This window comes from Mycena indigotica, assembly GCF_014461135.1.
Source record: "Mycena indigotica strain 171206Taipei chromosome Unknown Mind.scaff0011, whole genome shotgun sequence".
In the NCBI taxonomy this organism is placed as follows: Eukaryota; Fungi; Basidiomycota; class Agaricomycetes; order Agaricales; family Mycenaceae; genus Mycena; species Mycena indigotica.
This window is the reverse complement of record NW_023503010.1, coordinates 1,916,368-1,939,056: the sequence shown is the minus strand read 5'-3', so window position 1 is coordinate 1,939,056 and position 22,689 is coordinate 1,916,368. Positions and strand designations below refer to the sequence as shown.

At 50.8% G+C, this 22,689-nt stretch overlaps 7 protein-coding genes across 7 annotated transcripts; 3 read left to right on the top strand and 4 right to left on the bottom strand.

Annotated features, from left to right (window-relative positions):
* Positions 1–75: 75 nt before the first annotated feature.
* Positions 76–1,356, top strand: MIND_01176200 (PARP catalytic domain-containing protein; the record flags this gene model as incomplete). Its single annotated transcript, XM_037368277.1, has 5 exons — positions 76–571; positions 620–752; positions 805–953; positions 1,006–1,148; positions 1,201–1,356. The coding sequence occupies 5 exons, from the start codon at positions 76–78 to the stop codon at positions 1,354–1,356; spliced, it is 1,077 nt and encodes a 358-aa protein (XP_037215203.1).
* A 74-nt stretch (positions 1,357–1,430) lies between these two features.
* MIND_01176100 (uncharacterized protein) lies at positions 1,431–2,617 on the top strand (the record flags this gene model as incomplete). The annotated part of the gene is made up of 3 exons (XM_037368276.1): positions 1,431–1,629; positions 1,676–1,929; positions 1,973–2,617. 3 exons carry the CDS (start codon positions 1,431–1,433, stop codon positions 2,615–2,617), a joined length of 1,098 nt encoding a protein of 365 aa, XP_037215202.1.
* Positions 2,618–6,788: 4,171 nt separating this feature from the next.
* On the bottom strand, positions 6,789–7,719 carry MIND_01175900 (uncharacterized protein; the record flags this gene model as incomplete). The annotated part of the gene is made up of 2 exons (XM_037368275.1): positions 7,370–7,719; positions 6,789–7,320 (listed from the first exon to the last, which is right to left on the bottom strand). The coding sequence occupies exons 1-2, from the start codon at positions 7,663–7,665 to the stop codon at positions 6,789–6,791; spliced, it is 828 nt and encodes a 275-aa protein (XP_037215201.1). The 5' UTR covers positions 7,666–7,719.
* Positions 7,720–8,148: 429 nt separating this feature from the next.
* On the bottom strand, positions 8,149–13,906 carry MIND_01175800 (Glycosyltransferase family 48 protein; the record flags this gene model as incomplete). Its single annotated transcript, XM_037368274.1, has 11 exons — positions 8,149–8,204; positions 8,257–8,320; positions 8,371–8,444; positions 8,494–8,824; positions 8,875–9,770; positions 9,818–9,997; positions 10,046–11,420; positions 11,470–12,762; positions 12,811–13,431; positions 13,478–13,683; positions 13,741–13,906. 11 exons carry the CDS (start codon positions 13,904–13,906, stop codon positions 8,149–8,151), a joined length of 5,262 nt encoding a protein of 1,753 aa, XP_037215200.1.
* A 1,139-nt stretch (positions 13,907–15,045) lies between these two features.
* On the top strand, positions 15,046–16,309 carry MIND_01175700 (uncharacterized protein; the record flags this gene model as incomplete). Its single annotated transcript, XM_037368273.1, has 2 exons — positions 15,046–15,530; positions 15,586–16,309. 2 exons carry the CDS (start codon positions 15,046–15,048, stop codon positions 16,307–16,309), a joined length of 1,209 nt encoding a protein of 402 aa, XP_037215199.1.
* A 306-nt stretch (positions 16,310–16,615) lies between these two features.
* Positions 16,616–17,696, bottom strand: MIND_01175600 (uncharacterized protein; the record flags this gene model as incomplete). The annotated part of the gene is made up of 6 exons (XM_037368272.1): positions 16,616–17,232; positions 17,285–17,300; positions 17,362–17,385; positions 17,435–17,512; positions 17,579–17,594; positions 17,656–17,696. 6 exons carry the CDS (start codon positions 17,694–17,696, stop codon positions 16,616–16,618), a joined length of 792 nt encoding a protein of 263 aa, XP_037215198.1.
* A 262-nt stretch (positions 17,697–17,958) lies between these two features.
* On the bottom strand, positions 17,959–22,669 carry MIND_01175500 (putative fungistatic metabolite; the record flags this gene model as incomplete). The annotated part of the gene is made up of 27 exons (XM_037368271.1): positions 17,959–18,001; positions 18,050–18,167; positions 18,221–18,321; positions 18,371–18,501; positions 18,552–18,657; positions 18,707–18,860; positions 18,909–18,980; positions 19,033–19,320; positions 19,366–19,412; positions 19,462–19,475; positions 19,525–19,574; positions 19,625–19,790; positions 19,838–19,899; positions 19,946–20,011; positions 20,062–20,258; positions 20,310–20,371; positions 20,421–20,870; positions 20,910–21,010; positions 21,058–21,210; positions 21,255–21,320; positions 21,367–21,471; positions 21,523–21,762; positions 21,808–22,044; positions 22,092–22,178; positions 22,234–22,326; positions 22,379–22,428; positions 22,473–22,669. The coding sequence occupies 27 exons, from the start codon at positions 22,667–22,669 to the stop codon at positions 17,959–17,961; spliced, it is 3,456 nt and encodes a 1,151-aa protein (XP_037215197.1).
* Between the last annotated feature and the right edge of the window lie 20 nt (positions 22,670–22,689).

The following is a 22,689-nucleotide window of genomic DNA, read 5'->3' as shown; positions in this document are numbered from 1 at the left end:
AGTGCACGTGCACGCGGTGGTCGCGTTCTGTGACTGATATCGTGACGCATCAGCCCCTGTTGTCACCGTTGACTCATGTCTGTGGACGACGACGAGATCATCGTACTCAGCCACACCATACCATCCCACAAACGCAAGGCGTTCGAGCAGGATAGGAACAAGAGGAAGAAAACGAAAATCATTAATCTCACCTTCGACTCGGAGTCAGACGACAACAACGACCACGGCTTCGACTGCATCGTATCCAAGTCTTCCAATCTGGAGACGGATGCATCCGCATCGCGGCATCGGGAAAGCGAACTGAGACAAGAAACTTGGAGAGCTGTCAAGGGTGGTCCCAGCAAACTTGTCAATGAACCCAGGAATTTGAGGCAAACCTCCTCCACTCCGGCCATCTCTGCGACCCTCATTAAATCTGTGGAGAAACGGCGTGAGGGAATTGTGTTCCGCATCTCTGTCGACGTGGAAACGAAGCTGCTTGAAGACGGAACTCCTGCGCATGATGACGACCTCGCGCGATTTCAGCCTTGGAAAGACAGGCTGGCGGCATCCGGTATCAAAGTGAAAAAATGCACGTTCCCACTTGCTTACAGCGCTCTTTGCTTACCTCCGAGTCAAGTTCACTGGATCGTCAACTACGAGCTGGAGAAACGGTTCGAGGCCGCGCGCGAAATTCTCAGACGGAACATGAAGGGAGAAGAACCCAAGGAACTTCACATGTTCCATGGCACCGCACCCAAAAACATCGAGAGGTGCCGCTGCTCTATTCTGTCCTCGTGCCTCCGTAGTCTGACCGCATCCGAGCATTCTTAATGGTGGCTTCAAGATTGGCGGGGTAGGCGGTCATGCGCACGTCAATGGTCACTGTGAGGGCTACGGTGTCTATCTGGCGCAAGACTTCAACCTATCCCTGGGCCATGCGGCGGGGGCAACGCGAATCTTTGCCTGCAGAGGTATCATTTTGCTACCTACAACTAAATGAACGTGATTTTTCTTCTTTCATAGTCCTGCCAGGGCGTTCAACCGACAGCATAAAGTACTCGAACACCATACCGCGAAGAGCCGTGTGTAGCGGAAAATACGAGTCGTATTCCGGGACGCCCGGCATGCTTGTCGTGAGACATACGGCCCTTGTTCTTCCGTGTTACGTGGGCACTGCATCTCTGTCGCGTCCTCCCAGGCTCACTCAACGACGAATAGATGATTGAATATGAACCTTACAATGGCGGGCTCTATCCCTATGGATTTCTGCTACCTCCGTTAATGGGAGGTGTTTATGGAATCGGAGCCGCTGCTGTTGGTGCGCCTGGCCCGGGCTTAAGAGGCTGGGCTTGCGCTCCGCCCCTTCATTATTAGAGTATCCGTCATATTTTACTTGAGTACTCGCAATCTATGAAGTTGGGCACGTGATCGTGCTTCCTCTCACCGTCATGTTTCGGACGCGTTCGCAGGCCGCGCCAGCCAGAAACAATGTGTTGCGGCCCATCATCGTGCACGACTTCGCTCTCAAAAACTCTCCTCTGGTGTCGCCAGAGGAGACGCTTCGACTTGGCCGGTTGACAATTGAAAACGATGCGGTTTGGCGAACTTTGGATGCCTCGCGCTCTGTTCTCCGCGACTTACCTCTGGGTATGGTAGCCCAAAACTTACAAGCAGCATATCGCTCATATTGCAGTCAGCTTTGAACTGAACGCCGCACCCCCAAAGGTCAGGAGGGAGCGTCCTCTTATGCCCCCGGACTGGGATACGGTCCCCTCCGACGAGGAAATCTTCTTCACAGATGACCTGGAGGCATTCCAGACCACCGATCTCGACTGTCTATTCATGCTACCGAAACGGACGGCAACGATGGCAGGTGTGGAGGGCGAGGAATCAGTGTCCAAACGCGCCAAACTCATCGAAGGCTCCCTCCGAGATCTTATAACGCCGGTTTGTGTCCAAAATATGCTTTCTGTCAACTTATTCTCCCCAGCCACATATTCTATCGTCCCCGCCGGATGCACCTGCCCAAAAATACCGTGGGCCTGTGTATGCCAAAGAAGTCCCTATCCCTATTCCGCCAAATGCCCACCCACTTCCAACGCCGTCGCCTTACGCGCGCCGAATTTGGGCAATCCCCTTGCGTGGCCGCCTTCCTTGGCGCTACGCAACAACCGCATCTATTCTTGTTGACTCAGCAGAGCTTCCAAAACCCCCAGACCCGGGCACAAACGAGATTTTATGGTCAGGCCGGGCGATCAAAGCGTTTTGGGCTTTCCTCCTCGACATTCGGGCGAACAGGGTACTAGGTCCAATTGGGCTTTCATTCAACGTCTCACTTGTCCCCACCGTGAATTCCCAATTCGGCGGATCGTACATGGGATTTGGACAGGCACAGGCCATCAGCGAGGAGCCAGCGGTGCCCTCTACCGCCTCTTCTGTGGCATTTGAGTATATGATTCCGCTTCACCAGATCGACCATATCAAGGTGTACCACGACGCAATGAACTCGATGGAGCTCCGCAATGTGTTGTATGCTTGGTCCTACGTGGCGGAGAGCGGGACGAAAATGCGTCTTTTGAAGGGAGCGCGCTTCGTGTTATTGGATGAACGTTCTCAAGGTATATTAGTATTGTAACTGTTCCTACAATTTGAACCCGTTCACTCCCCTCGGATGGCCATTACTTTCATCCAAATACTCGTTTCTGGCCAACTCAACCATTTGACTGCTACCAGTCATGATAGTCCGACCCACTACTACAACAAGTGTACAAGAAAACAAGAATCCAGGATCCATATAACAAAAGGAGTCACCATGTCTCGTCTGTCCACCTCCCTACCGTGCTCGTCTTGAGCGAAACGATGCTGTCCGAGGTCAGGCTATACGGATGCCCGTCCTCTGTCTCTGCATCCTGCGAATGCGACTCAAACCGATCCACAATAATTTCACCCTCCGTGGCGCCTCTTCGCCAGGGCACTCGACTGAGCTCCATGTTGTTAAGCAACCACGCGGAGTCGGAGCTGATTTTGGACGCGAGAGAATGGATGCTGAGCATCACGCGTGAGGCCGCGATGGAGGTCATCGCAACAGGGAAACTAGGTGAGTCAGAGATATGTGGGACAAAATGATGGCCAGACGAACTTGGAGAATATCGCAGGGATGTTGATCTGCATTGTCAGCCGAGGGATACTTGTGGAAGAGGCGCTCACCTTGGGATGATTGTCGAGGAAAGAGCCGATGCTCGTGAACAATACTGAGACTATATCTTTGTTAAAGAAGCTCAAGGATGAGAGATACGAGAAGAGACGCACTGAACACTACAAAGTAGAAGAACCCGCCACTGACTATGGTCAGTACAGTTCCAAAGCAAAAATTTGTATGGACCTACTCGCGCACAAGCCGCTTCAACATCGGCGCCTCCTTTAATAACCGACGATTCCTTGATGCCCGATACGCGGTCATGCAATAAAGCACAGTCTGTGAGGTATCAGCTCTAAGTGTAGCAAAAACTAGTCGGCATACATGAAGCACCAACGAGGGCAAATATAAACGCCAGAATCTTGGAGGACGGGTGGCATGGCAGCCCGTGATGCCGAACTGAGTTAACGAGGGGAGAACGTGGATTTCGAGTCCTGCTAAGATGGCGAAGTAGATGGAAACAACGTTGGAGACTATGTAGGAGATTGCCATCATCAAGCGCATGGTGCGACTGTGTCCAAAGAGGTACCATATTCGGACGACGAGCATCGCTAATGTCAATATTGAACAAATGCGTTTAAAGGAGGAATACCACACAAATACCTTGGACGACGCTCAGTGCTAGAATGCAGCCTACGAATAACAACTGGATGGCGCGTTGGCAGCTACTCCCGTTACGGTTAGATTCGGGACTGGCCGTGATGAAAGGGACCCACAACTAAACGAAATTGAGTCAAACATATCATACAACTATGACTCGAACGCACATCGATGCTGGGGTTTGGGAGAGAGAAGCCTGTTCAAGGTATTAGAGATTGCTTGTTTCGACAGCGCAACGACTTTCAAAGGAGGGCGAGGATATTGATTGTGGGATTGAGGTAGCGGTTCTGTGGTCAGTCAATACTGAGCACCCGATGAGCAGAAAGGCGCAGACTATGAGGAATAAAATTCGGGAGATTTCCCAAGAACCCGTCCAAAAGTATTTTATCTGTCGCGTTTGAGCAGTCGAATTCGTAGGGCAGTGATTCACGCACTTCCTCGTCCAGCGTTATCGCCCACTGTTGGTGCATATTCTAGCTGGCAAAAACTTTGATCAAGGTTCAAGACACAGACCTCGTACACTGAGTAAGGCAAAGGTGAGCGATGGGTATTAAAGCGATACAAAACTTTAACACACCTGAAAGGCTAAACAAAGCAATAACGATCATACGCGCATTCTGCGCTCCAATGAGGGACCCAGCCTCGTCAATGGCCATCCTGAACCGTCTATGGTCGAGGAAGACAAGGATGACTTCGGGGACTACTAGACGGGCATTGAACGAGAAGCGCGATGGTGAGAACCTTTTCCGCTGTCGACTTTAAAGAGCTATGCCCACAGTACGTCACAAGGAACGATGAGCCGATTGGCAGATGGCCTATGCTCGAACAGGAAACGAAACTGGTGGCTTGAGAATAACTGCCGGTCCGCTCCCAGGGCAGGATGGAAGGTGCGCATAGTGGGCAACAGGACTGATACAACACAAGCCTCTCCATTGTGTACAGCCGGCAACCCGAGTGTTGGACAGATGTGTGGCACAGCAAGAAGGTTGGTGTGGTGGCTTTCCAAATTGGACGTCCCGGTCAAGATGGTCACGTTTTCCTACGTTTTCCCGACCGTCATGACCCTGCATCGCTCCGACCACTTCCTCGCCAATGTTGTCCTCACTCTTTTCAGTGGCCCTATCCTCTTGACGAAATTCCTCGTTGGCTTCCTCGAAAGTACCCAGAATGCCTTCATCACCGTCCCTCAACTCATCCTTCGCGTATTGCACACTACCGAAAGCGCTCTCGACTCGGCTCCCCAGCTCATTTTTCAAAGCGTACCGCTCGCCATTATGTGCTCCATCGCCATGTATACGTTCCTCTTCGTGTTCTTTGGCTGCTTGGGGCTCGTTTCGTTTATGGTTGGCCTGCAAGACACTAGTTGGGCGGAACAAGCAAGCAGCATTATGCATGGCAGCGAAGACTCGCTGTTGCTTTTGATGATGTCGCTATTGCTCCAAGCGTCCATGTACTTCACTGAACACCGCAAAATCCATGACCCATCAGTCGACCTCCTCGACCAACGAAGTACTGTGGGTCAACACGTGCTCCTAGCGACCCTGCCACATATAACATTCTTCCAGATCGTAAAAAAGACCGAATCAATCAAGCGTGCTGCGACTCGGACAACCCAACAGCTTTCAGAAATATCGCAAAGTCTCAACTGCCTCATCTGCACCGACCGTCTTACCGAGCCCTACACCCTTGTTCCATGCGGCCACACGTTCGACCGCGACTGTCTCTCTGGCTGGTTCCGCTCTGCCCATCTTAGCGCCTATGACGAAGCTCTCCTCGATGCCCTTCGCCTTGTCAATAACGCCAATAACCGCGCCAACCGTGGCTTCGTGCTTGGTCGTCAAAAGTTCTGTCCCCTTTGCAAAGTTGAGATTAAAGTGTGCCCTGCACCAGCAAGAGCGTTGCTGCCGCTTGGCGGGATGGAGCTACCTGACGGCGAAGACTTCAGCAACGTCCAGCAGTGGCGTGATTTGTTTGTGGTGATTCCGATGAAGAAGAGGGCGGGTGGGACGTCTCAAGTGCCTGCCAATCGCACGTGAAGCTTGGAAATCTATCTTCGTCGTATCTGACATCTTGCATCTGAATCCCTCATCTTTCAACCGAAAATATATCTTGTGTTTCTTCGTCCAAAACCGCCGTAAACAGAAAATTTCAATCTGAGTCGCTCTTTTTTCGATCCGCAACTTGTTACGTGTGATTGTCAAGTTCTTCCCAATCGGCTTGTCTCATGTACTCCATGTCATGCTCCTTGGTCCCAACCTTCATGTCGAAGCGACTTTCATCTCTTCTTCCCATCCTATCTACTGTCTGAATCATGACTCCGGTCACCGTTCACGGCCCTTAACCCCCCTGTAAAAAGATTTGAGGACTTAAAATCGTGCTTGCCACTCATTTCTAATGCCAGACTTGACCTCCAACAACGACCCCACCCGCCCCAATGCGTGTACCTCAATTCTCATATACGTCCTCCAACTCTGAGGCTGGCCGAACATTGGTCTCGGCTGAGCACCCCATCAGCATCCTCCCCGGTTTTCGTTTGGTATCCGAGTATCTAGAGGGAGGGCGTCGACGAGCGTTGGGCCTTGGTCGTTCCTCTATACGGCTGCACCTGCAGTTCGTGTGGTCAGTGGAGCCCGGGTAGCCTTTACGGTTCAACTTTCGCTCGTGCGGCTGCACGCAAAATTCGCTCCCAAGAAAGATGTCATCGTGTCCGTTTTTGCTCTCCGAGCAAGGGCCGACATGCCTGGCGATGACTCCATTGAATCGGTGCTGTCTCATAACGATGAACGGGGTATGGTTGTGTTGGTGGTCAGTGCTTCAGTTCGTATCCATCGCTATTTTGTCTAGTTGTAGTTTTCAATCAAACGATTGTGTCTTGTCTCTCAATTGTCTCTGTTCGCTTTCGAGAAAGTTACAACTTTTGTTTGTTCATATTCGTACAACATAAGGCTCATATAGTATAAGTATGCTAATGTAAATGCAAGAAGTCCAAGGATGCAAAGCAATAAAAATATCATGAACTGGCTGTCTGCATAGCGTCAAGCACGCGTGTCCAGGCCTCCTCGACAACCTCGAATACGCGGTCATCGACAACTCCCAGCAGGCAAGCATTCGCCCACAGTCCCTTGATTTTGTGCGCGTGGGCAGCAAGACGAAGGAAGTCGCCCTCTGCTTCGAGAGGTGTCTTCAGCGCAGATCGCAGGAATGACGGTTGTTGGGTGTAGAGGTATCCGTGCAGAGCAGAGAAAGTCTCGGGAGATGGAATACGCATCGGGACAATGGGGACAGAAATCGTGGAGTCGGTGGTTGTCGGTTGGGAAGAGGGAAGTACGGGGAAAGTGGCGCAATGGGCAGCAAACACGATATCGTGGACCGGGAAAAGCGAAACTGCTTGTGTGTTGCTGCTGGACGAGGCAGTGCCGTGGATGGCCAGCATGTGGGTTGGAGGATAGGCCGAAACGATATCGTTCGCCAGAATTTGGGCCGCCTTCGCAAGGCGGGTCGAGTTCAAAGTGCATTTGACTGCAGCAAGGGAAGCTCGCATACTAGTCGATAGTCAGTTATCGGGAAATACTTCGAAGGCACGGAACACACCTGGGAAGAGACCCAAGTAGCTTTTCGCGGACGTATTCAGGCGGTACGTGCGCCAGATGGTTATGCGAGGAAGTCAAGTCGACTTCACCGAGCACTGGTCGCGGGAGAGTGCGCGGGAGACGAAGCTTGGAGGGTAATGGGGTAGCACCGTTTCCATCGGTCTTTGTGGCTAATGGTATCCGTCGAAGCTTTTGGCCGGTGCAAAGTCGGGTGCATTCCGTTTTCTTGGAAGGTATGGCACGGCGGCGGCGGGAGGCAGCAGAGCGGGAGGTAGTGATTTGGTTGGCGGTCTGCATCTCGAAGATTGGCGGGGCGGGAAGTTGGAGGGAAGACGCCAATGTTGGCTGCTTTTATGCAAGAGCTCATTGCCATCAGCGATTGCTTGAAATTGCCTGGATTGGAAGGTGCGCGTTGACAGCTGCCAAATACTTTCCTTACAAGTCAATTTTACTTTACGGAAGCCACGATTGAAGTCGAGGAACAATGGAGTTGCATTCAACCAATCCTCAATAATGCAGCGACTTTTGCCTAATGAGACATGACACTCCGAAATAGCGCTAGCGCTATATGTCTTCATTCGGGAACCTGAATAAGCTCAGCGATGAATCGTTGACTCAACTATTTCTCTTGAACATCACAGGAACGTCAGACACTTTTTCTTGCGCCGAGTCGGAGATCCGAATGAATTTTGGGAAGTCAGCTGAGTTTCGATATACATAGCGTGCGGTAGTATTACAGTAAAATGCTCGTTCGTGGGGTCCATAAGAAAAGTCCGGTCATTAGATAACATGGCAAAGAGAACAGCGAGAATGCAGGGAGGAGCGGAAAATTATAGCTGGCGCCACACGTGAGTACTCGAAAAAAAACAAGAACACAACACCACTCACGTAGTGCCAGAAGAGCAGCGAATATCAGTATCGCAATTACATAGACGATACCATATTTGATCATCTGCAAAGACATTTGAGACTTGAGTAGCACACGAGCAAGTGACGACATACAATCCTCCGACGTTGTTTCTTCTGCTTGATCGGGAACACACCCGGTCGTATTTGCTGCGAAGGTTGCAGCCAGACTGTAAACGTTTAGGCTTGGAGACATCAAGTTCCTCTGAAGACACTCACACAAACATGTCGCGTGTATCCGGTCAAAATAGGGAATCAACATCGGAAGCGTCAGCATGAACATGAGAATATGACCCAGGAACAGGTCTGAGCTCCAGAGAGACAACTCGATGATTTTCACCAGCAACTCCCGTGCTGGCTGCGACATAACATGCGCGCCAAGCCCTCGACCGTACCATTTGCCGGTCCACCACGCCCGATTTGTTTCGTCATGCTTGAATTCTCTCGTGAGGATGACAGAGACAACCACTTTTTGGATTGCGCGCTGGATAGCAATGACAGTGACGAGTCCAAGGGCTGCATGCGACACGTCCCAAAGTTCCAAAAACCACTGGGAAAAAGAAATAAGACACAGGCACTGAGTGCAGAAAGTGAGCTTACCAGAAACTCGAAGAACGCCAGCATTCCGATAGCCGCCAGAGCATGCGCAATGAACGCCATGATCGACCCAAACATCGGATACTTGGTGTCGAGCATGGGCCCAAGGAAGAGGGAGATAAAGAAGCAGACGATAAGGACTGCCGCATTCCAAACGATAGGACCCAACGAGACAACGGCTATCCGGATAAGCGGGCTGGCGGGATACTGCCCACTCGCGTCCGGAAAGGCCTTCACGAACATATAGGCGATGATCATGATAACTGCCATCACGATAGGGAATATAATCTCCGAGAACAAAACCGCTCTCCAACTGGCACGAGGGACATCACCAGACAGTTTTTCGGAGGGATGACCAAGTTTCTTCTTCTTGTAGCCAGTAATCGTGGTCCGTGAAAGACGACAGTAGCCAATCCACGAATTAGCATGCGACCTCGAATTGCCGCGGGACATCCAACGAAGGAATTCTCTGTAAAACACATCAGGGAGCATAAAAAATAAACAAAAGCCAACATGCCTATAATCAACGAGGAAGTCGGAGATGACAAATTGGTGGGGGTTGAACATGAACGGGGCGAGACATAGCGCGGTGATTGATACCCAGAAGTAAATGAGGTACGGCGTCCAGAACGACAAGGTCACGTAGAGCAACATAAGCAGTGTTCGTATGCCCAAATAGATGCTGGGCCCCGCAAACCGTGAGAACAGCGTGCTGAAGCTGATTCGTGCTGTCGCAAAACCGCGGCCAGTAGCGATATAACGAGCACCACCAAAGGTCAAGTTGCTCAATATTGAGTGGGTGTATATCTGGGTCGAGAAAATTTCGAAAAACGGTGAAAATGAACCGAATTGTTTTCCCAGTCGAAGTACAGCTTTCCAGGTGCCCCGCTCCGTAAGTTCTTGGGGCAAGTGAGTAAAAAATGAATATGGTAGCAAAAGGTCTCACCTTGCATGAACAACGGTAGGAAAGCGATTAGGAAGACGAGCAGTAAACTGAAAATGCATCGATGAATCCATTCGAAGACTGGGGTGAGATTGTAGCATCCGTCCATGCCACGAATCAGTTGGCCACTCGATGTATACTCACAGATCGTGACAGACGAGTTTAAAGTGCCAAGGAACAGCACTGTTCAGAATGAGCGAAGCATTCGAGAATAAGAGGAACAGCACTCACTCGTCAAGATGAAAACTTGCACAGACAGGATTACCAGCATATTGTTGATGTGGAAGCCCGGATGACCGTAGTAAAATGTGAGGAACCGGTCGATAGGGAGCTGCGTGCCGAGGTAATAGTACTCTCGACTCAACATCTGCTCTCCCATTCCGGTACCAATCTTGGTTGAGAAGTTGAGGATGGTCCCAAACCCGAGGTCACGCCCCTTGCCACATTGGTAGTACTCAGTGTGCTTGATTCTTGCACCACGACCGAAAGCATTCATGCCGGCGTAGATATCTTCGTTAAGATGCAAGCCTTTTTGAGCCTTGGAGACGCCGCCACGAGTGTTCATATACAAAGCATTGAGAAAATCTGGATGGCCGTAGTGCAGCTTTCCGCCAATCCAAGCCATTGATCGCGCCGAAAGTGTACCAAATGTTTGTTCCTTGCCCGCTGCAAGATCGCCAAGAATACCGATATTCTCAGAGAAGATATATTCACGTGCACCAACAATGGCGACAGGTGTACGATTGAACTCCTTCGCGTTCCAGTTGGCGTATGGGCTCTGTTCCGAAACCGAATACTCCTCGAATTCGCCCAGGACATTCCGAATTTTGAGGCATTCTTCGAGATAGTTGTCTTGATTCGCGTCGATGAGCTGCAGATACTCGCCACGATAGAAAATGATTGCGTGGTTCTGGTTATCCGATTTGCCGTCCCCAAGGATAGGATTGCCTGGGAGCTCGATACGGAATTTGGGCTTCCTCTTGCCAGTTGCGGGTAGAAACTCGCTATGTCCATCAATCAATGCGGAAAATATTCTAGCTTCTCCGCCCTCCTTCGCCGCAGGCTCCTCATCCAAATAGGCTATTTGAAGATCTGGATAGGCTCGCAGGAGGAATTCGGCGTTTTCGTGCTCTTCTTTGTTGAATTTGCTATATCTCTGCATCGACACGACAAACTTGAACTTGCGGCGCGCCATGCTTTCCAACTCGCGTTCGAGACGATCTGTGTTTCCGCCAAACAGCTGTACGACTTCTGGATTTTCCACTCGATAAAGCAACTTGATGGCTTTCGCGTAGTTCATCATTCCAGATACCGTTCGGTACAGGGTCTGGGCACGGAGAGACGCCCAAATGCGTGTCCGAAGGGTGAATTCCGGCGCAGCGCTCTTGAAACCAAGAAAGTTGAAGGCCAAATCATCTTGTTTCGCCTTTTCGTTGTCTCCCAGCGGGTTCTGGCCATTAAACATCTCTGTTTCTTCTGCTAATATTTTGGTATCCTTGACGAAATTTTCCCATTCAAGCGGGTGCAACTGCTTGAGGTACTCGAGCAGGGTTACGCGCGTCTGTTGGTCTTCCTCACGAATAATTTCTCGAAGTGCTAGAAGAATCTTCAAACGAGAATGTTAATCAAGAAACATGAGCTACCGACAAACGTACCTTCTCGCTATAATGAGGCGTCAATACCGTAAAAGTCGGCATAGCATCAACAGGTAGGGGTTGTGGTATGTCAGTCGTCAGCGACTGGGCAAAGAACGAGATTCGTCGTTCCGCTTCACTACCAGGCGGGAAGAAAGAACCATCTCCGTGGGAGATGAAGAATGGTGGGGCGCGTAAGCTGCGCTTTCCTGGATCGCCCGTGTCGACTTGAGAGTACAAAAGCTTCTGCACGTGCTCAATGGAAAGCAGATGCTCGCGGTACATGGATATAATGATGGCATTCCAGATTTGCGAGACGAGGACCTTGGGGTGGTATTTGATTTCCATGTCGTTGGTGGCGAGCACTTTCGAATAGATCCGTTTGGGTAGTCGCGTATACATTTCCGTCCATGGTGTCCATATCGACAAGCCCAACGAGAATGCCCGGATGATGCTGAAGATGGTGTTCCAGATGACATACCAAAGGAAAGTGTCGAGGAAAAAGAGGACAAGGTCCATGACATACATCAACGTCAAAGTGAATGCGACATGGTTGCGACACAGAGCATTGCCAAAGAATTTGTCGCTGCAATTCTGGATCTTCATTCCGACCATGACCCTAATGGGGTCCCGGATCGAGAGGGTAAGGAAGAAGTATGATTCAGTGAGCTTGCAGCCGAAAACAAGCATCCAGAGTAAGATCGAGGAGGCACGGGCCTTCTTGCTTAATGCTGGATAAGACGCAGTAAAAGTCTGACTGGCAAGATATTTTCGCGACTTTCCCGCGACTCGATCGCCAAACATCCGTCCAGAGGGCAAGATTGCGAAAAGCAGTGTTGCTGCGACTGAGATGAAGAACTGTGCAATGCCGAGGATGAGGGCAAGTTGACCCGCATTTCCCTGCTGTTCTGCGATGGCGACATAAAATGTAGGACCGCAGGTGAGAGCAAGGGTGACAAAAAGGAACATAAGTCGGCGCGTCAAATGGGAAGTGTTGTTCCAAGTTGGGGGGATGTACCAGAATTCAGCGATAGTAGCCAGAATCATGATGAGCGTGGCAACAGCGCCACCTAAGGCTACAGCACTCCACGTCATCGCACGAGATGTAACATGGCGGAAAGCATAGACAGTGGGTGAGTTGAAGGAGGTGTAGAACCAGTACATCGCGACATGGATGACCCATATCCGGTTGAAATTCACCAATAGGTGGCCAAACGATCGCTTTTCGTAATATGTCTTGAAAAAGACGCGATTCCAGTCGACGCGCTCAAACGCAAGAAATCGTTGTTGAGGAGGAATCGCTACGAGTTTCCGCTGTACTGGAATTCAATAAAGGGAGATGAATAATGAATGCATGCGCACCGTATCATTCAAAACAATACGGGCAATACCTTCTGGATACCAGAATAGCTGATTGACGTCGTCATAACCAATGATGTCCTCGTGATCCCGCTCTCGTCGGACATACTTGCCTTCAGAAAGTTCGTAACCCTGGTCTCGGATGAAGCGATACAATGGGCGGACCACAGTGTGGAGATAGTGGCCTTCAGGAAGGGGGTCGACTTTACTTTGGCACTCGGGCGAGCGATAGTAATCATCGGCACATTTGAAGATGAAGCAGAGGGCTTCAGGACAAAATCGAATTTGTGCGCCTTCGCCCCAGCAAAGTAAATATAATGCCACTTGACGGAGCCGGTCGTATTGAGTCATATTGTGCATTGCCTGTCTCCAATGTTCCATTGCTTTGAGCAAGGATTTCTCATGCTGCGCTCGTCGATTTGGTCGTCGTTTCGACTGCAGACGGTCCAGTCCAGGATTCTGAACTTTCCCCACCGCATCATCGAGGTCCAGCTGCGCAGCGAAGTACCATTTGCGATAATTGGCTTGATGGCCACCGATGTAGTCAGCGTGAACGGTGATCAGAGCCTGGTTTGGCGACATGCGCGAGGCCCGGCTGTCAAGCAGTTGCAATAGAAAGTCCGACTAAGATAGGTCAGCGTGTTTGCCAAAGAAACCACTCATCACACACCATATTGCGTTCATTATCTCGTTGGAAGCCAAACTTCTGAGCGAGGTCAAGAAACACGTCTTCAATCTCTTCCTTCGACAGTGGGATATCTCGTTCTGTAGACCAGGCGGGGTATGCTTCAGGAACTTGGCCAGCGGCAGTCGGGTATTCGGCATAAGTGGAAGTGGGTGCCGGCCCGGAACCTTCGGAGTCGCTGTCTTGGGGTGCTGTTACCACGAGGTCAGCAGAGAAAAATGAGAAAATAAGAGCCACTTGGGACGAACGATATGGGTCATAATTTCCGTCGTTATTGTAAAAGCCTGGGCCATGGTCCTGGTAGCTGCCGGGACTATTGGAGCCGGAAGGGTATGTGTCTGCGTCATCCATATCATGGTTGGATCGTGGGGGCGGGTCGTAGCGACGCCCGTGGTAGGGGTCGCGGAAGGACATTACTCAGTACAAGGGATTGGTCGTAAATGGGTGGGAATGGGTGATGACTTCAAGAGCGTAAATGGTAGTGGTATATCCCTAAACGTCCTGTCATTAGCCTTGCTTAGAGTTGGGGATCGCTGATACTGACAAGTCCCTTTTGAGGTGAAGGTCTTCGCTGAGGCCGTCCAAAGACGTCGTCGTCGAAGGAGTGAGAGCGCGAAGCAACACCACGTGACGTGATCTCGGCGCGATCATGCAGCCTGCGTCATTACAGTGCGTCATGTCGTACTCTAAATTAGAACTCAGGAAGCAAGGAGTGTATATCCTTCTCCCTAGGGTCCAGCTTTGGCGGAGGACCGTAAATAAGGACACGAGAAGCTTCCATTTGGTGTATCGAGTTACAGCGTACGGTGGCACGTTTAATCAGAGGCTTTCAAGTCTCAACCAGCATAGTGACTTCAACAATACTTGTGAGCGCCAAGCCCTGAGGTACCCACGCGCTTCCTCCCAGTACCCGTGGCACCGTTTCTTCTCGGCGAAAGAATGAGACGATAAAAAGACAAGCTTCAGATGGTTTCCTGTGGGTTTTGTGGGAAAGATGAGACTGATGTGATATGTGACGAATCATGATGACCTGTTTTCTCCTGTTTTCCCTCTCCGTCCATGCCGAACTCGATCCTTCGTTTACTTACTTTTCCTTGTGGCCACCCACTACCCATTCTCCATCTCCGAAGCCGCACAATGGCTCGTGGCTGAGAATTGGTGACTTGAAAAAAAACCATTCCGATTAATACTTACAGTAACCGTTTCCAAGTGTGATTTTTCATTGACACGAGAGTACTCTCAGTCTAGATCTTCGGGTTCACGCAAGAAGGCACATTACCAGGCCAATCCACCGATACCAGAGAACGATAGCCTATATGCTCAAGACAAAAACCAACGCACGCACACACAGATCGGCGCTAGCCGCGGGCCGGGGCAATCTATTTGTCCCGCGATGACGAAGAAATTACCATATAAGGTAATTCTTAGATGCCAAAGCATCTGACCAAATAAGGCAAATATGCCCTCCAAACCAATCGACGCGGGATTGCTTTTCCAGACGCGTCGACCATATGTGGCAGTTTGGTTGAAACCAACTCTTGTTCTCTCCAGTCATGGTCTCTGGTGGCTTAGGCTCTCGCCGCGTCAGCAACCTCCAAAACGCCCGTCCCTCCCCATACTATGGTGGTGCTGGAGGCTTGATGGGGCCCTCCAAAACTTTCGCATCCCGCATTCGGTCCAGTTTCCATCAGCAATCAGGCCATAAACGATCTCGGACAGCTCATACTGCGAAACGGCTCGCGAAGCACAAAGCAGCGGGGAAGACCGGAACAAGCAAGGCAGGCCAGGCGAAACCGAACTTCGAGTTCAATGTCACCTCCGTAGGCGCGCCTCCAGAAATGGCCGACATCGAAATGGGCGACGCCACCACATCGGAACCAGCAATGTCGCGAAGTACAAAACGATATCGCTTTCCCCGAGAGCTACGGCGCCCACCTGTGAAGGAGATCCCCAAGGAAACGCTGTTGAAGATTGACCCAGAGTTGCATGATGTCGATGTTGAGTATGTTCGTGACTGTGTGGAGGATATGGGTGTTGGGTGAGGTTTTTCCACGTTTCCTGTTGCTCTAGTGCACTCATCTTGCTTCGATTAGGTTGCTCAGAACAGCGTTAAATATCAAGCTTGATACACCCAAAGATGCTCTTCCGCCATCCATCACCGTCAAGCTCAACCTCGATCCCACAACGGCACAATATCCTCCGCCAACACATATGCTCGCCATCCATACCAACACCCAGACTGCCGCTCCTCGACGAATAACCCTTGTGCCATGTCACAGTATGGTTCTCGCGCTTCATTGCGCCAACCTCCCGCCGTTCGCCGAACTTGGCTCGATCCCGCTATACTTCCCGGGTGATGACTCCTCAGTCACATTGCCCGTCCAGCCTCTCCGTGTACCCCACCCCCCTACTTTCGCTCCTCTGACATCGTTCTTATACACACAACGGACGGAACCTCTGCTGAAATCGCTGTTCCCCAGCCCTCCACCATCCGAGCTTCAAGTTGTGACCAGCGACAGCAGCCGTCAATTCGCGAGCCATCTCGCACAGACCTATACCCCTCAGGCTTTGCTGACCCACGCTCTACGCGTCCATGGGCTCTGGCAAAACACCGTGGCCCTTGGAGTCCACACCGACGAGCTCTGGGACGCAATCGACCTCGCATGGGAGATCCTTTTGACCGCCATCGGTTTCGCGACCGGCACAGAGATCGATTTGCTGACGCCTCCAACGCCCGACGAACCCACTTCACTAACGTCCTCACCTGTACCTGCACCGACCCTTACTACGCCTGCGATCGAGACTGCTGACCCATAATTCTCTATGCGCTATGTTTATGCTCTATGCCCCATATACTTATCTCTTAGTAGTAGCAGTCAGACACCGCAATGTACAACAGACACTTCTCAACCAAACAGACATCAGATTCACAAACATTACTCGACCACTAAACAGAACAGTACAGTACGATGGTATGTAGACGAAGCGACAATTTACAGTGGGGGGGACAACACGTAAGATAGCAAATTTCGTGCGCAAGACAATCGTTCGTGGGTGTGGCAAGCGGCGGCGTAGGTAGAGTCATTTGAACTTGTTTCATGATAAAAAAAAAAGAGGGACAGTTTACCACCTGCGGATTCTGAGCTTTCGCGCGTCGGCGACGACTTTGAGGGTGATGGGGACGAGTTCCGTGAGATGTGCATTGCGGGCAGCCAACGCAAGCGTGTTCCTCCACAGACCCTGGTTCATCTCCCAGTAAAAGTCGAACTGGGTGGTAGGAAGTCGGCTGACAACACCAGACATGGCTGCCGCATTGGGAAACTCCGCAATGGCCTCCGCAGGGAGGAGATGGGCCGCCAGCATGTTGCGGTCCGTCTCAAGGCCAAGGCCAAAGAGTAGGAGCAGTGCTAGGGACGGGGCATGAGGAACAACGACTGGCAAGACGGGAACCGTGGCAGTAAACGCTTCAGTGGCAGGGTTGAAGGTAGGGGAGGGCGGGGGAGTGTCGGGAGGTAGCTGAGGTATGAATGTCGTGTTGTCGAACACTTCGTGGAACAAATTCGCGTCCACCGGAATGAGCAATGTGGGTGTGCGGCGATCATTTGGGGACGGGACAACAGCAAGAAGATGAGTCGGCAATCGGGAGACAGGCGCGACTAGCGGGATCGTATGCGTGGGGGGAGATGGGTACGCCCGGAGGGAGGAAAGCTTTGCCCATCGAGAAATGACGGCAGAGGGCACTGGAAAAAAAAATCAACTCAGAGAACATTGCCGATATGAACAAAGACGGACGCGAGTGGATCTGTAGCTGAGAACGTCTGGTGTGGCATTGTAAAAAACGAAAGTGGTCGTGTCGAGGTCGGTGGTACAAGTTGGGCGTGTAAAGAGTGGAGCTGGAGCTTTCGATTGAGAATTAAAGCAATAAAGCAAAGAATAGCGGACGGGTGTTACACAGAGAGCGTCGAAGGAGCGTTCAGCAGGCAGATGACATGGTGGAGGAGAAGAAAGGGCAACTCGGCCCTTCGGTTGTGTAAAAGGACGTGTTTGAAGGAGTTCATCCGGGCTGAAATTGGAGTGATTACATACCCTGCTATTCCCATGTCTGTCCGATTAGCGAGCTTGTCCCCGACTAGTCATTAGGCTTTATCTCAATGGTCAGAAACCGAGACAAAATTGCTTCCGTCGGTTGACCAACTGCTTCCATGGGCTTGAACCCAACCGCTCATTCCCTTGGCTTCCAGATTGTCGAAGCACACCCAACCAAAATAGATGCAATTCTCATCTGTCGATCACTGACAGCTTGTGGATAAATGTTGGTTTGCCGGGAAATGAAAGCCCGTTCGACCAGTTAACAGTCTCGTCAAGCAGTGTTGACCATCTTCCCTGATTAACCGCAACCAAGGTCACAAAACAAATACAATTTCAGTAGAGTAAACAACAGTCCGTTGAAAATCACAAGGCTACATTCAATGTGGACCCGGATCAGGATTCTGTGTCGACGCAAGCATACTATCATCCGTCAGCACAGATCGGCCTCAGCCCAAAGGCACAACTCACTATGCGATCGCAGCCTGATCAACAGGCGGACCCGCGCCGTTACCCACCATAACTTGCTGCGCAACCGATGGAACACCATCAGCGACGACCATAACCCACGCCGGGCCAGGAGAGTAGACTGATAATCAAGATAAGTGGCGTCCAAGCCGATATAGCGTCCAATGAACGCACCGAATGCACTCGGGGGGCCAGTCACAACAAGGGTGTTTCCCTGGCGTACACTAACAAGTTTCACCAGTTTCTGATCCATGTGGACTGAGTGGGTCACAAATCTACACCGCATGAGAAAACGGCGACCCAGTAGCATCCAAGAACGCTTACCCGTAGTCCATGATGATAGCGTAGACATTCTGCGCGCCGGCTGGGAGGGTCACGCTCAACGTGAAAGTCGTATTGTAACCGATACTAGTAGCCAGGCCACTGAAAGTGGGCCGTGGCTTTGTCATATACGACTGTGATCAAGACGTCAGTATCAATCACAGAGAAAACAGGGTAAACGCACAGGATACATATACTCAACTCTGAGCTCTGATGCATACTTGGCCGCAGAAAAATCGTCGTTGGGGTTTGAGCCACCTATCATGATTGCGCCGCTAGGAAGCAGTGTTCTGTACATGTTGAGAAGAACGATTAATTGGGCGCTCGCAGATGGCTTACGCAACAGAGTGATACATTCGCGGAATGTTGCTGGTGGGCAGTCCATCACGCGTGATTCTTTGTCCAACTGGCGCGCTGGGGTCGTATAAAAGAGGAGTTAAGGTCGGATTGTCGGCGTTAGAATCACCGACGCGGTTCTTCAGATTGCCGTAGCCTTCAGCCTATCAACACAGGCAAAGAAAGGGTGCTAACGAGGACATACCTGCCGCGCCGGTTCGGCATCCATTGATGATCAATATTTTGCCGTCGGGTAATAGAACTCCCTCAGACATCACTGCCACATTTTCAGTTCTCATCATCCATGGTAAAAAAACTATCCGGCTCACATCTTGGTTCAGGCATCCATTCTGTCTGCCATCCGCCAGCGATACCAGCCGCGTTGAGAACCATTCGCGAACATTGAGCAGAGCCATAGTCACGTTGTGCGTCCAGGTTTTGGGACTCGATTTGGTCAGAGATTTGAGATCCACCGCAGATGACCATTTCCGGCGTGTAGTTGTTCTCGGGAGTTAGCGGAAGTAACACCCCGGCTGCATTGAAGGGATATACAACACGTTGTCCATTAGGGAAGTTCGGAAGTCGGGTTTCGGTATTAGTATGCCAATCGAGAAGCACTATGAACTGCTTAGTGATGGAATTTTAGCCAGGTAAATACTTGCTGGCTTTATTATTCGCGGCGACAAATATGCTTCCATCGGGTAAGGCGCTGCAAAGGAGATTAGCCACCGAAACACTCAGAAGAGGTGCAGCAGTACTAAACGAGGGGGTACTGTTGGCTGATGAGCAATGTGCAACACGATAAAGCCTCAAATTCTCACAAGGTTATGGGGCAATGTGTCAACAAAGAATGGCGACTGAACGGGGAGTCCTGCGGCAATATAAATATGTTGCGGAAAACTTGCTAAGATCGTTGCCTACCATTCGACCCACTGACGTTTTTGACAGGATAGAACTCGTAAGTTGGGCTGTTTATGGTAGGCCTATTCGTCCAATCGCTGACTTTTGAGCCACCCAGAATGATAGCAGATCCGTCAGGAAGGCGGGCAGAAGTAGGATACCAACGGGTATCTCCCATTCGTATACGCTAGAAGCAGTTATTCGCAGGTCAATGCAAGGACCTTGGGGACACACATCAGCGTTTTCGTAGATGTCGCAGTTGCCTGACGCTGGACACGCATTGAATAGACGGATGCCTTTCTGCTTTTGAGAACGTGAATCCTCGAATAACAAGATGATCACCTTGTTGACCATCTGGCGCAGCCTCATTATCCCGATTTGTATATGGGTGACCCCCGAAATTAACGACTAGAGCAAATGATCAGTCGAGAGCTCGGTAGCGTCAGACACACGCTTACAAGTGCCATTGCTAAGAAAGCCCCCAGCAGAGCAGAACGAATGGGTTGCTATATTTAATGCCCGAACAGTGTTCGACACAAGACTCCAAACAGCACCCCACGCAGCGGAATTTTGCGCGTTCTTAAGCGGATTATTCTCCTTGCGGTCGATCACCACTATCGTCTCATTGTTCACGACAGCTACATGGGTCATGACACTGTGATCTATCAGAGAAAAGAAATGTGCATAGAGAGAAAAAATGACCGACATTCCGCTCGTTCCACCCGCTGTTAGGCTCCATGCATTTTGACCAGAGGGTGCCGCAGCGTTCTTCGAAAGTTGGTAAGTCACAATGACAGGTAACACGCGAGAAACAAACCCGCTGATAGACCATGACGCGCCAGCCACCGCCACAGTTAAGTGATGAATCTCCAGCGCATGGAATGTTGCATTGATCCTCCCTTGCGCCAATGGGATTATTCGTCAGGCTGTTGGAACAATAACATTCCTGGCCATTTTCGACGCCAGCGAGATTATAATTCATGCTTGCACACTTGTTGATGCACGATGATGGTGTGAGGGCAGTGTCTGTAGTTTGGAAACCAACGAGAACCCGAGAGTCGTTATCGATGGCACACATTGACGGCGACCAGCCTGCGGGCAGAGCAGCGGCATTGGAAGTACTCTTGGAGTATAATGAGATCCTGAAGCCCGCCCCGCAGATTTGTTGAGGATTGCCGGCGCATGGCTTGTCGCATTGGCTCGAGGAGCTTGCCAGAACACCTCCCCCGTTGGCCGTGGAGACGGAATTGTCACAATAACATTCTTTCTAGTAAGAATCAGTTAAAGCGAGAAAGCTCCGAAGAACCACACTTGCCCCATATTCCACTCCAGCATATTTGAAGCCCGTGTTGTCGCAGAATGAGACACATTTCTCAACAGTCATCCCATCGTCTGTCCAAGCGGTACCTGCAAAATATTCGAATTACGATGTCAATCTAACTGTTGGTCCATACCCGAAAGAGTTCGTCCTGTCGAGGCCTCGACAATACATTGAGAACTTTTAGGCCAAAACGGGGGGAGAATAAGGCCAGTCGTTCCTGACGATTGAGATTCGCTTGAATAAACATTCAATCTGAAGCCAGCACCACATTTTTGGGATGAATTGCCTGATAGATGTTAGAAAGACCCTTGACGAAGTGTCTGAACACACCAGCGCAGGGCATTGAGCAATCAGATTCGCTAGCTGTAACGGGTGGAGAGGTATAACCAGTCGCGCCTGCATTGAATGAGGATTTGCCGTTGAATCAAGTAGCATCACGCACAGTGGCACTCGTTCGCGAACTCCATCCCAGCGTAGATGAATCCGCGCCTTTGACAGGTTGAGACACATGATTCTACCGTCAATCCGTTGTTTGTGAAGGAGTATCCTAAAAATCAAGTATTCAAATGAAGCTCTCAAGCGCACAGCGAAAACAAACCTCCGAGAAGCCGACCACCTGATGGCTCTTGCATACATGAAACATATGCCCAACCAGTAGGAAGCGTTGGACCACTCGGTGGAGTGTTTGGTTGAGTATATGAATAGGCTGATAGTCTATACCCAGCTCCACATGTCTGAGTCGATTCGCCTGCACAAGGCATGTTGCATTCGCTGGGAGGTACTGCAACTCCCCCTCCCAATGCAGTACCCTGGAAGCTATCGCCACACCAGCACTCATCTACATGAGGATTAACTACAATTTCAGTCGAAAGGAGGGACGGACTTGAATACTCGGCTCCTGCGATATGGAAGCCTCGACTGTTACAAGTTGCAACACATTTGTCAATTGTCATAGTGCCGTCGACAAAGGAATAATTTGCCAGTGTGCGGCCGCTTGAAGGCTCTGTGATACAACCGGTGTAGTTCCAACCAGTAGGCAGCACAGGAGCGACGGTAGTATTCGACCTGCGTTCATAGGTCGTCAAGCGATTGCCGTCGCCACAAGTTTGTGTCGCGTCGCCTATGGGCCATTTAGTTAGAAACAAGAAAGTGCAATAAACGACAGACCAGCACAACTCATGTTGCATTCACCTGACGCGATGGTCCCTCCGCCAGTGGCCCCGCCCTCGAACGAGTCGCCACAATAGCATTCGGCTAGGTGAGGCATTATTAGTCCTCCATAACTGCTCTCCATGGATTGGACACGCACATCCAAATTCCGCGCCTGCATATCTGAAGCCTCGAGAGTCGCATTGCGCCACGCAGGAAGTGGCGGTCATCGAGGATGACGTGAAGGAATAGCCTTCATAGAGTGCTTGAGCCGAAAGCAATCTCAAGGTCATTGGGAAACTCACCCGTCAGCGTCCGTCCCGTTGATGGCTCGCGAACACACGCGCGCGCGATCCTATCGATATGAGAATCAGGCTATCGTTAGGGATTGCTACGCACCATCCAGAAGGCAGCACAATCGGTGCCCGCGAAACTAACCCATCGCGGCTAGGAGTAAAAGACCGAAAGATGTTGAGAGGTGTAGTAAAGGACCGAATGAGATGATATGGTGCAGAGATTGGGTCAGCATTCGTCGTTGTGGCGAAGAGCAGGAGCGTTGAATGAAGGACTGCTGTGAAGGAGAGTGGGGGCGCCATAAGAGGTTGGCCTTGGCTTT